A 13,262-nucleotide genomic window follows, 5' to 3' on the forward strand; every position below is an offset into this window, starting at 1 on the left:
GACCCAATCCTGGCCAGGTCGAGTACATAAGCAATGGTGGCAGCACTTGTGACAAACTTACCACAGCCCTCATTTCCCATCCCCCTGTACTGCTGGAGGGGAGGAGGTGGAAAAGTAAGGAATCACAGAATCAATTAGGTTGGAAAAGATCTCTGAGGTCATCAAGTCCAACCTATGACCAAACACCACCATGTCAGCTAGACCGTGGCAATAAGTGCCATGTCCAGTCTTTCCTTAAACATCTCCAGGGATGGTGAATTCACCTGGGCAGCACATTCCAATATCTAATCACCCTTTCTGTGAAGAATTTCTTCCTAATACCCAACCTAAACCTCCCCTGGTGTAGCTTGAGACTGTGTCCTCTTGTCCTGTCACTGGTTATCACAGAGTGAAATTGAGTTTGGGAAGAAAGGGGGAAGGTATTTTAAGATTTAGTTTTATTTCTCATTACCCTCCTCTGATTTGATTGGCAATAAATTATACTGATTTCCCCAAGTTGAATCTGATTTGCCTGTGATGGCAATTGCTCAGTCACCTCTCTCTCTCCTTATCTCAATGTACAAACTTTTCATTTTATTTTCTCTTTCTGTCCAGATGAGGAGGGGAGTGATAGAGTGGCTTTGGTGGGCATTCAGCACCCACCAGAGAGGTTTATTACTGAAGTAACTCCGGTGTTGACATCCATACTGTAACTCTTGCATGAGCCACATTAACTTAACACATGTTAAAGGATATTTCACTGTTCATACCTATCTTACAATCCAGTACATATTTTTGAATGAAAAGTATTTCTGTACAGTGAAAATGCAACTTTCAGACCAGGTGCAGACATAATTATTTTAGTTTAAAGGTGTGTGTACTTTTTTCCTAAAGGGCGTACAAGTGTCTGTGTGGGAATAGCACACAGTTACTGCTTCCTGCTTAGAGATGTAGCCTAGTAGCTGATTAGAGCAATAGCAAACATGAAAAGGTCCTTCCAGGCATTGAGAAAAATCCTCTATGTTTGTGTGTGTGATTAAAATTAAAACGCATGGAGCTTTCCAGGTCAGTCAACACTGCAAAAGCTGGCAAGAAAAGTTCAAAAGTTCTTCATTTAGTAGAATTTGCTGCTTTTGGGAAATCCCTTAGCCACCTAGCAACAGCACAAAGGGTATAATTCTTGGAGACTTAAATTCACATTGACTGAACAAGAGGGAAAATTGCAAACAAGCAAGATAGCTTGAGAACATTGTGTCACCAGTGTGTTTAGTGGGTCAGACTGAGTAGGCCACATACCAGGGTGTGGTTAGGACAGAATACAAGATACATGTCTTTTCTACATAGCTTACACAATAACAGAAATTCTCAAATACAGACCTCTACCATCCTCATCTTTCCTGTCATCAGAAGAGACTTATCTGCATCACAGTATTTCTCATCATAGTCATAATTCAAAACTCCTATCAACACACTTCATGATATATATGTTTTCCAAAAGTCATGTTTACAAGTTTTATGATAAATTTTGTATTGTATTAGGTGCATCCAACCAGCAGCCTCCAGATGCCTCCTACAGAGAGGGCTTTAATGGAGAGCTAATTGTCATTCAATTAAGTTTTGATATGCAAACATGCAGGTGTAACTTTTGGGGATGAGAATACCGGCTTTTACAGCAAGTGCTGTCTCTGACTTTCATTTAAATCCAAGAAGACTGAGTCTGAAAGAAGACTGTTACTCAAGCTAAGTAAGACAATCTGAACCCAGACTGTGTAAATTATCGTTTGATTTAATATAATCAAAAAAATGTAGAGTAATTTATGTGCCTATAAATAGATATACCCAAAGATGTTTTTAAATTTCTGTGGACAAAAGACAGCCACATGAATGTGAAGAAGAAATGGCTGTAGCACAAGCATCTTTGCAATGCTTTTGTTTATACTTCCTCAGTTGTTCCCTTTCTTCTCTCTTTTGAAAAGTATTTATTATTTTACTGCTATTCTTTCCTGTTTAGAAAAAAAGAGGAAAAAAAAGTCGTGGTTTAAAACTTTCTATGTATGTTTGCTACTCTTGAGCATTTGGTGTTAGTAGGAGTAATTCTTTGGGGAACCCTCAATACTTTGGCAAACATCCAACATCCAACATTAATTAACATTTTCCCATATAAAAATCTCTCATATTATCACTCAACAAGCATCCTCTCCTACACATACACTTTCCAGATCCTAAGCTTCTCCTCACTGTACACAAACCCATCTCCTGAATTTTAAATGTAATAATGCTTACAGTTTTGTATAAGTAATTCTGAGGTACAGTACACTGCACTTAGTAATAATAAAAATCCAGCAGTAGTTTCCTACACCTTGTAGTTATCTCAGTTCACTTTGAGTCTTTTTAAAGAGTATATTGAAAATCAAAAGAGAAATATAGGATATTTATCAGAGAAGTCGAATGCTTTCAGCACCTTAAGCATTGCTGATACAACCGAGGAGAAATATTTTTGCTTTATTATTCTCATATATCCAAGCAATTTTCATTGTTTCTACTATATTATGCCCTTCTCAATAAGATGATAGTATCTTCATATTAAAACATCAATTATTTTGTTCAGACACAAAATATAATTCTCCCTCTGATCTTGAGAGTTGCAATAATGTTGATAAAGTACTAAACCCAGCTTTTATAATGAAATCCACAGCTACTTTTATTCCCAAAGCTAAGTGTTAACACCTCTCAACTCCAAAATTTTGCAAGAAAAGGTTGTACAAACTGTTCATAAAGCTCTTTGATTTAGAAATTGTCCCAAAAATTCCTTACTGATGTTTTACCAGTAACAGGCAAAAAAAACATCCCCACATATCATTAAGAGACAATTTGAAAACACTTAGATCACAGTTGCTTTCCAAAATGACCAGTGGGCTATATTTAAAATAAGCCCTTTCATTGTGAGTGCTCTTCAGATTCTAGCAATGGGTCATTCAAGAGAGACTTTTTCCGTTTGTTACAGTAATATTTCACCTCAGGAGAACAGAGAAAGACTATAAGCTACTTAGCTTGCTTCCAGTTTTAAAAATATCCTGAGCTTTGGTTTTCTGTACAAAAAGAGACCAAAACCCAAGAGTTAAATGAGAAAGTCTGATTTACATTTGAATCAAGAATTCAAAAAAAAAAATTATCAGAAACATTTGTTGTAGAACCAAGCTTTGAGTCTGTTCAGTCATATTTGTTTAATTGACTGTATCACCTGGCTTTCAATTACAGTCAAATTTTAACTTTTACATAGAGACAACCTTGTTTTAGTTTTATAATAAAAAAAAATGAAAAAGACAGATTCCCCCAGGAATCTTTTGATTCAAAAATCGACTGATTCAGACCATTCCCAAGAGAACTTCACAGGATTTCGCTGCCTCATTGGAGAAGGTGGCAAATCACCCTATGTATTCAATTAGGTTTGACCAAGAAGAATGTCACTCGGTTTTTTTCATCATTTCTAGGAGTTGCAAACTGCATGAAGCAGCTGGCTTCAGTGTGATAAAGAGCTGACCTCAGGATTATACTATTATCTTCAAAGAGGAAGAAAAAAGCAAAGTTCGAAGTAAACTGCTTCTAAATACAAAATGATAGCCAGTGAATCCATTTGTAAAGAAATAATTGATACTTTGCTCAGTACCAAGGTTCTCACTAGGTAAAACTGATTTGGCCAAACTGAAGTAGTTTGGTATAAGTGGGGAAAATAAAAAAAGAAAAAACCAAACTTATTAGACAAATTTGACATATTCTTTCTACATGAAGGAAGATGATTACCTGAATTCTATTATATGAAGGATCTGGTGGATTCTAGATTTTTTTTTCCTATTTTTTTTGTGTTGTGAAATGATCACTGAACATCCTGTGAGTAGGCAGTCAGCAGCAAAAGCAAAAATTGCTTCCTTCCAACTATTACAAAATGAACAAAATGCTAAGATTTATGAATCTAAGTCTCTGCTGCACTGCACAATAATCCCTATGGGATTTTCCTTTGGAGAAGGCTATGAAGTTAGAAACCTGAAAACCCAAAAAGCAACAGTATTTTTGTATCAGGTACCTTGATTTCATGCAACCTTTCTGAATAAGAAGGGATAAAGCGCAAACAAAAAAATAATATATGAAATAGAAACTTTAGGAAAGAGTTTCCTGTAAGCACCTCTTTAAAATGGATTTCCGTCAATATACTGTATTTTTCTTTCAGGGCAAATTGTGTCTAATTTATTCTGGAGAGTAGACATATTAACCCGTCTTCCCATATTCGATTTTACCCAACTCAGGCAACCTGAATTTGTTATTTTACTTACTTCAACATCACTTTCCAGATGGCACTTGGGTAATGGAAAGATATGTAAAAAAATTTTCTATGGTAGCTATATATATATATATATATGTCTTTGTTTCCCAGAAGGCAAATCTTAGCGTAGCATTTGATTCAATGTTTTGTCTTTTTGACTACTCATCATGGCTTTTGTTTTTATTCATGGCTACATCCTTGTTTCATTCTTCCTGTATGTAGAATTGGTTTTCATGACCACAACTTTCTTGGGTAAGTATAGAGGCTAGATATAGCTTTATCCTATTTCCACTTGTTCAATAAATCTAAAAGGAAATTATTAGGAAAGCAGTGAAATCAGTATGAATTTTTTTGCTTTGTTTCTTTCAATTTGCTTTGTTTGAACAGTTAATAATCTGCTGTGCTTCAGCAGCTACTGTGCCAGCAATCTTCTCTTTAACTAAAGTGGGAAATTCTGAGAGCAGCAGGACAAACAGCTGAAATGGAAACTGCCATCTTCTCCCATTATAAACTCACTTTACTTATGGATTGTTTCTGTACTGTCAGTCTCTTGACTTTGCATTTCCATCAAATTACAGTCTAGAGGCTTCCAAGCATTTTATCTTGTAAGTTTGGAATATCATTAGCACTCCACTTTCATGACATCCTGCGTGATATTAAAATAATCCCCCCACTTTTAGTTTTTAAAGATAACTATCACCATCAGTCCTCAAAAAACAGTAAAACAGTACAGGCAAGAGTACATACAAAGTAAAACATATTTAGAAAAAACCCAAACAACTACACTTCTTGCTGGAAGATATTGACCAGTGAGGATGAGAATTTCCTTCCTTTGCCACATGTGATACTCAAATGGAAAAAGTATCAGTCTACCAAGGCATTATTTAAAGCTGCATGCCACTTTCCAGGGCTCCTTCTCCAAAATTTATTGTGCTTACCAGAAGTCAATATTTTGAAGACAAAATCATATTCTGAAAAAATGTCTTCACTACCAAAAAATTTCTTTATTTTATTTTATTTATTTTTTTTTATTTTGTGGAATACTGTTTGCTATTGTAATACTGAGGAAAGAATACTTCATTTGCAATTTAAAATAGTTTTTTTCTGTTATAATAATAAGCTCATTTTAAAAGTGAGAAGGAAAGAAGTAAAAAATAGAGAACCACAAAACTTTTAGCTTTTCTAAGAAGAATAAGCAAAATTTCCTCTCCTCTGAATTAATTACTACCCTGTAAAATCAATTATTTTTCTTAAACATAGAGGGAAAATAATCTTTGCTTTTATCAAATAAAGGAAACAAACAAAATAGGTTTCTATTTTTTGGGCCAAATCAGCATGCAGATATACAACTAACAAAACCAACCAAAATTAATTATCTATGTATAATGACTCCTTGTAATTCTAATCTCCAGAGCTCAGTTAGCTAGATGGTATGTATTCAATTAATTTTAAAACTGTTTAATGAAGATGTATTTCTAAATTTTAACACGACTGTTTAATTACAGGCCAGTGAACGTAATTACTTTTTTTGCGCTAAAGGATAGAACCTTCTCATGATTCAAACATTAATAAGATCACTCATATTATACTCTTAACTACTAGTCAGTGTAACTGCTCTGAAATTTGGTATATTACACTGAAAATATTTGTATAAAATAAAAGGAAAGTCAAGCATTGTATTATGTCTTTTCCAACATAAACTATTCCATTCCATTCTGTTCTATTTTTAGCAAGGCCTGCAGCAGTAGGACCAGGGATAGTGGTTTTAAAGTAAAGAAGAGATTCAGACTAGATAGAAGACATTTTTTACAATGAACACAGTGAAACGCTGGAACAGGTTCCCAGAGATGTGGTAGATTCAAGATGGGGTTCTGAGCAACCTAGTTTAGTTGAAAATGTCCCTGCTCATTCCAGGGGGTTTGAACTAGATGAACTTTGCAGGTCCCTTCCAGCCCAAACTTTGCTGATTTGACAATAAGATATTTATTATATGTGAAATTTAGTACATTTTAAATGTACATGTTTTGTATTATTCTTGTTCAGTTGGATGAGAATGAAAATTAAGTATTAACAGTCTGGTAAAATATTTTTTTTTCTCAGTGGTTCTATTTTTCAACATCAGTACAGTCTTTGAAGCCTCACCATTCCATTTCAGTGTGTTACACTTTTCCCAGCTTGCTTGTTCTCATCTATATTCCTCTCCTATGTTTCCAGAAGTCTGTGGTCTACTTTGAAACAAAAACAAAATGAACACAAAAACCCACTAGAAAAACAGTTGGGGAAAGTATACATATAATCAAAGGAATGGTTTTGAAATCAGAGGATTGAAATTGCAAAAATTCTAATCATCATTGCTCAAATGACCATGATTTGCATGTGCAATCACAGTAGCTGATTGCCAGCATCAGACACTTGACTGCATGACTACAGAAGGGACATCACTTAGGACCAAAGGAGTCACATTTTGTCAAATGAGAGTGGCCATAGAATTTCAGACTAAAGCCCCATCTAGTCTGGCCAACAAAGAAAATACCCATGAAATAGTAAAACCAAGATAACCATGTTTGATGTGCACCCCAAGTAGCCTTCTGGCCAAATAGGAGAAGCAAATGCAAGTGGCTTTCAAACTTAAAAAATGAAATACCAAGGAGGACCAGGATAACAATCAAGCTATTTCATTAAAGTAGGAAGCTAACCATCACCCCCAAAGCATCCTTTCTCTGCATTTGTTCACAACAAACTCTCACTGAGAACACGAGTATATCAACGAGTCACATTATCAAATATTGTGACTTCTCACTGATATTAGTGCAATCATTATGCACCAGCTAAGAGAAACTTTTCTCAGTAGTATGAACAGAAATTACAGTAATCTGATACACCAACTCTGTTACTCACTCCAATATATACTGGAACTTTATCTAGACTTGTATCCACTGTTCCCTTTTCCGCCTGGTCTCCTCTCTTCATAGAGGGATGTCAGAGCTCACCTTTCGCCTGTACTCACCTTCCATCCTTCTTAGTTACTTACTACTGAAAGAAAGCCAGATTGATGCCCTAAATATTTACCTTGCATATTTAAGCTACATTAGTGCACATATGTGAAAATGAAAATTTCCCTAGGAAATGAAAACTGGTATACTTCTACATTTTTTATTTTACGTACATTTTTATTCTTTTTTTTTTCTTTTTCATGGTGTTGACAAGTGGGATTTCAAAAAAATCATGCTGAAGTTTATCTCAGAAATGGTTACCTCTCCTGTTGTTATTATATGTATGAGTAATTATAAAGCCTTGAATGGTATTGATATCAGACTGTTGATCTGGTTATCCTTTTTCTTCTCCATTTGCTACTCTCCAGTCACTTCCCTTGCTGGCAGAGTTTTCAGGAAGCCTCTGACTATTACAACATGCACTGCTTTTCAGGTATTCTTGAACAGAGATGACATATTTCCCCAACACAAGCACATATGACTCTTGGAGTTATGTTAGCCCATCAGTTAGGTCATTTTAATTTCTGTCCCTTTTCTCTGATTGCCTATGCATCAGAGTTAAATATCATGTTTCTTATTGACTGCTGAGGGAAAGTACCTTATTTACTAGTTTAATTTACTGTTTTTATTCCAACTGTCTTTTATTTCTGTGTATAAAGAAGACTTGCTAGTTTGGTTTCCTTTCTCTTGCAAGTCTGAACATCAGTTCAAATCTTATAATTCTCTTGTATGCTTAAAATCTCAATTACTCCTGCAGTGCTTTGTCCCTACAAGCAATTTTCTTTTTGATCAATGACTTAATCTACGAATTGTAAACTCCCTGTTCCAAATCCCTTTATTTTCTGCTGACTTTTCATTCTATTTCATCTGCAATATTTCTCTATTGTTTTTGTCCCTTTTCTCTCTTTATGAGTTCCAAGAAGTTTTGAAACAGCCACCTTAATGAAATTCTAAGCTTCTTGCAGAGACTATTCTCTGTTCTATAATAGAGGAGATTCTTTGGGAAATCTACAGGTAATTAACAGTGTTTTCTGAAAGCCAAATCAAATTACCCTGTATGAAAGTGCCTATATTTTCTGAGTAGGTTATTTATTATGTTTCTTCAACGAGTAAAGGATAAACTTGTCTTGAAAGACAAAGTAGGCTTATTAATGTGCATTTTCTAGCAACTGGGAGACAAACCTTAATGTCTAGTCTTGACTAAGATAGATACTCTGATAAAACAGTGAGTTCTTTATTAATTTGGCAAACTCTTTGGCAAGATCCACTGAAGCATGTGAAAGACAAAAGCATGATAATGCATACCATTTCTTTCTTTGCACTTCAAAAGTCTCCTGTAATTTCCCGATGGGAAACAGAGTGATAGCTTGTGTAAATGAATTCCTTCAGATAGCCTGAGACACCCTCTAATGACTTGTACTTTCTACATCAGAATTGCATACATTGTTTCTTTTTCAGCATAGAGCATTTAAAAAAAAAAATGCAAGCATATGTTTAAACCTTTTTTTTGGAATATGTGGAAAAACATTATTTTCTTTTTCCAAACACATGCAAAAAAGGTAAAGATGAGTATATGGCATGCTGTAAAATCTTCTCTGAGGTACAAAACATCAGCTGCATATAAGGCACAGAAGCATGTGTTGTTAAATGTTGATGTGAAACATGAGACACAGAAAACGGGGTGTCAGGCCAACAGGTTGTCTCACGTAATGATATATGAAAGTTACAGAAAATTCTATCTGATAAATAATATTCTTCTCAAAATGTGATTTAACTCACTAAATGTAAATAAAAATAGTGTAGACATAAAGACAATTTAAGAAATACACTTCTATTGAATGTCATTTCTGTCTCTGGGGAGCAAAACTTCTCTTTTAACAGCAAGTTTATCCAACCTCAAACACAAGTCAATCACCAATGAAACTTACTGGCATAATGGAATGTCACCTTTGATGATGCATCTTCCTCCATTTTTGCAGTATTCTTCAGGACAAACTGCAAACATAAAATTAAAGATTATAATTTCCCTCTGTTTTTATGTTTGTCATTGTCTAATTTTCAAAATGGCAGAATATTCACATCTGTCATTTTGGTGCTTAACACTTCCAAAACTTCTTCTTTTAGACCCGGTCTCGGTGATATAAGTGTGAAGTCATGAGTACATTATAAGCAATAGCGTGCTCTTGCTCTTATAGAAATCCTGATGCTTCACTTGAGCAGGCTTCAAATTTTTCTCAAGTCAGATCTTCATCTGACTCCAGAAATGGAGCTTTTACAACTGACTCTATTTTCAAATAATAAAAATATATAAAATAAGACCCAAATTATATTTTTGCAATACATAGCATACATTGTGAACTTTATCACATAACTCTTAAAATTGTAAAAACAGAGTTAAATTCTAAAGCATCTTCAGCAAAGCTAGGGGAGTACTGTTAACATAGAACTGGCCCAGTGTTTGTAACTGTCTTGGGAAAGAACTGCAGTAACTTTGTATCATTGAATGGGATGCTTTGAACCTAGATTTAATTATTTACATAATTACCTATGTTTTTGTTAGATTTTATTAATAAAAATAAATTCAGATTGAATATGTATTATTGTCCTGTACTTATCTTTCTCCACCATTTAACTATTGCAAACCAAACCTGAATATTGTGGCAAGTTCATTGTGCTAAAACAAATGCTATTTGGTTTATCTTCCAACATGGATTTGCAATACACTTGAAAAAAACAAACAAACAAAACCCAAACAATCCTATTAACTCAAAAATATGGGTTAATAAGTGGATTACTCAACTGGCTAAAATTAAGGGAGTGCCTAATAGTATACTACAGTGGGTTGTAAAGTTTTGGGGTTTTTTTTAATGATGCATTTATACCTTAACAAACATCTCTTGTGAAGATGTTAAGCATATTATTTTTCATCTTTTTTTCCCTCTTTCATCTGTGTTATACTTTCATCAGGAAGACTCATGCGTGATATAATTTGATAGAGTTTTAGAAGAGGAAACTCGGTCAAGTTTGAGGACTGCCTAAAAATTCAGTAGAAAATAGCTATACTTTCTTTATTTCAAATTATATTTTTAAGCAAAACTAAGTACCTGAACAGCTGGACTCATCAAGGCTGAAATCAATGCAGTCTGCAATTCCATCACAACGCTGGGAGACTGCTATGCATTGATTAGTTGACGCACACAACAAAGAACCATTGAAACAATCTTTAATGGCTGAAACAAAAAGTAACATGGTGGTTATTATCCGCTGTATTTCTTTTTCTCACTGTTAAAAAACTAGCAGAAGAAGCCTGATTCATACTGTAGGCTATAAACTTGCATCTGTGTGACCTCTACAAGCTTTCATCTTCAAAGGCATGTAACTTTACTACTGAGTTGCTAAATAAGTAAACAAATACAGAGCACAGATGGTAGAGAAACTGAATTTTCCCATATAATATTTGTGAAGAAGAGGAGGGCACATTAACTCAAAATGTTGAGACCGTAGGCTGCAAAACCCCAAAGAAAACCCATAAAAAGATATCACAAAGCATAATCAACTTTGATTCATCAACCAGTTTTAAAATGATGGAATTAATTTTTTAACACATAATATTTTAACACATTACAGAGGAAACAGTCAAACAAATGGATCTAACTGCTAAATACTTTGCAATTCAGGACAATGACATTAAGTTATCAGTGTTGAATAATCAGAATGTTAAGAGCACATGGAGGCACTGAAAACAATGAAGACATGAAAGTGAAATTATTAGATTTTTGTCTATATTTAGTTTTGCAGGTCCAATTAAACCTGTAGAAAGTCTGTTTGAAAGAGTATAATCTTTACTATTTCCTAGGTATTTAAAACCTACCAGGATCACAAGATTTTAGTTCACTACAGAAAACTCAGAAATCATTTTTTATTCATTGGTATTAGCACTCAATCAGATGGTGTCGGGATCTGTAAAAAAGTAATATATACATCCCATTGGTGCTAATATGTTTATTTTAGATTAAATAGGTAAGATAATGTAACCTTCACTAAAACTGACAGCAAGAAAAGGGATGGCCCAGTAGAACATCTATAACTGGAAAACAGTTACATGATTTTCTTGTTAAATGCAACTAATAATAAAATCCACTACATTAGTTGATATAAAACAGTATTAGCACACTACTATACAACCTAACTGCTGTGTGAAGTCCACAGGAAATTCTGTCTGCATAAATCTCTAAGTCATGAAGAAAAGTATTTCTGTGGTACAAACTGTGGTTTTAGTAGAGATCTGACTAATGCTTTTTGTTTGTTTGTTTTGCTTTGTCCTGGCTTTCTTTTGAGCTTTATGCCTAATCTCTGCAAGATGCATTTTGACAACTAGTCTTTATCCAAGAAGAAAACTTTCCCTGGTGAATTCCTGAATTCAGAACCCAGAACATTTTTGACCACCTCTTGTTAAACTTAAATGAATGAAATTACTATGGGACACAAAATGGAAGGTGTCAGTAATTCCTAAATTGAAGTTTTCTAAAATCACCAGGTAGATTGGATCTGCATCAAGGAAAAAAAATTAATTTTCAGTCTAAAATCTAAAAAAAAAATTAAAAAACACTCTCAATCTGTGCTATTATTACAGTACACGTACACTGGAGTTACTAGCAAAACAATAAATTTTTTAGATTATGCATAAATTTCAATAAAATAAATAATTTTTTGGAGATATTTACTTTTTCTCTCTGACCTTTCTCTGTGGACAAACTTCTATGGCTTTTCACATGTTTAAAGTAAAAAGCTAGAGATTAAATGCTTGCTCCCATGGCATACACAGTTTGATCTGAGCACCAGCTGTGACAGTAATCAGCTTTCCACTGATTCCATTCCAAACTAGCACTAACCACTTTCTTTTTGCTTTGCCTGCAACCAGTATCTTCTTCATAGAAGAAACACAAGTCTCTGCTTCTGTATTTCTATCTTATAATGCCAATACTCACGTTTCTATACTATGAACTGAATTTTGGAGTAACACAATGTGATTGCAGACTTGAATAAGTTTCCACTCCACTGAGAACCCCAGAGGTGTGCAACATCCATGGAGAATTTTTGTTCTTGGACTAGACCAGGATTTAATTTCCACTCAATCTCTGGGCATTATTTAGAAGTCAAAGCAATAAAATAAATTAAACAAAACAGAACAAACCACAAAACAAAAAAACAACCCCCCTCAAACAAACAAACCCCTCAAACTCCCCAACCCCCCAACATTTCAATTCTTTGGGGGATACTGATAATTATAGAAATCTTGTGGCTTTCAGATTTTGAGATTCTACATTAACTGCTGTGGTGTGGAGTTGGGATGTGCATGTAGTAGGACACAGCACAGAGGTCTAATAGAGGACAGATTGAAGAGGAAACAACTTAAAGGAAGATTAATCATGAGAGGGTTATTTCAAGAAAGGAATATATAAAATTTCTACATGCCTTTGGGTTATGTAGAATTTAAGATAAGAGATACCTCCAAAATCATGTCTTTTGCCAACAAGACCACAGAGCTCACTTCTAAACAAAAGACATGCACAAATAGTCTGCCAAATCCATGCTAGTCTGATACACTATTTTGCTAAAATAAATAGCATGTGCAATGGTTTGCATTTGTATTCAGTGGTTTTGATACAAAATCTAAAGAACTCAAATTTCTAATCCTCTGCAAACTGATATTTACCTTTTTTTTTGTTCTGATAAGTATCAGATATAATGTTAGTAAAACTTTTACAACATGAAAAGTTTAGGAAGAAAAGTTTTTATATCCAAAAATCCTCTTTATTTTTTTTTTAATGTAGCTAATTATTTTGAAATTCCTAGAATTCATAGGCCTCAGTTCATAGACCAATAATGAAATGTTTTGAAATGGGCAGACGTGCAGAGTTCAAAGCCTGTTGTCCTTGTGTTTTGTTTGTGAGCCTTTTCCTTGCTTGGGG

General features: G+C 34.3%; 1 protein-coding gene across 1 annotated transcript in view; it reads right to left on the reverse strand.

Annotated features, from left to right (window-relative positions):
- The window catches only part of MALRD1 (MAM and LDL receptor class A domain containing 1), a 242,574-nt gene that overhangs the window by 35,710 nt on the left and 193,602 nt on the right, over positions 1-13,262 (reverse strand). Inside the window, exons 35-36 of the mRNA XM_039388522.1 lie at positions 10,395-10,520; positions 9,220-9,285 (exon numbers count right to left, since the gene is read on the reverse strand). Of these exons, the coding sequence (XP_039244456.1) occupies positions 9,220-9,285; positions 10,395-10,520 (192 nt within the window). The remainder of the gene's footprint in view (positions 1-9,219; positions 9,286-10,394; positions 10,521-13,262) is intronic.

This window comes from Pipra filicauda, unplaced genomic scaffold, assembly GCF_003945595.2.
Source record: "Pipra filicauda isolate LSUMZ 115617 unplaced genomic scaffold, ASM394559v2 scaffold65_size3143899_pilon, whole genome shotgun sequence".
Classification (NCBI taxonomy): Eukaryota; Metazoa; Chordata; class Aves; order Passeriformes; family Pipridae; genus Pipra; species Pipra filicauda.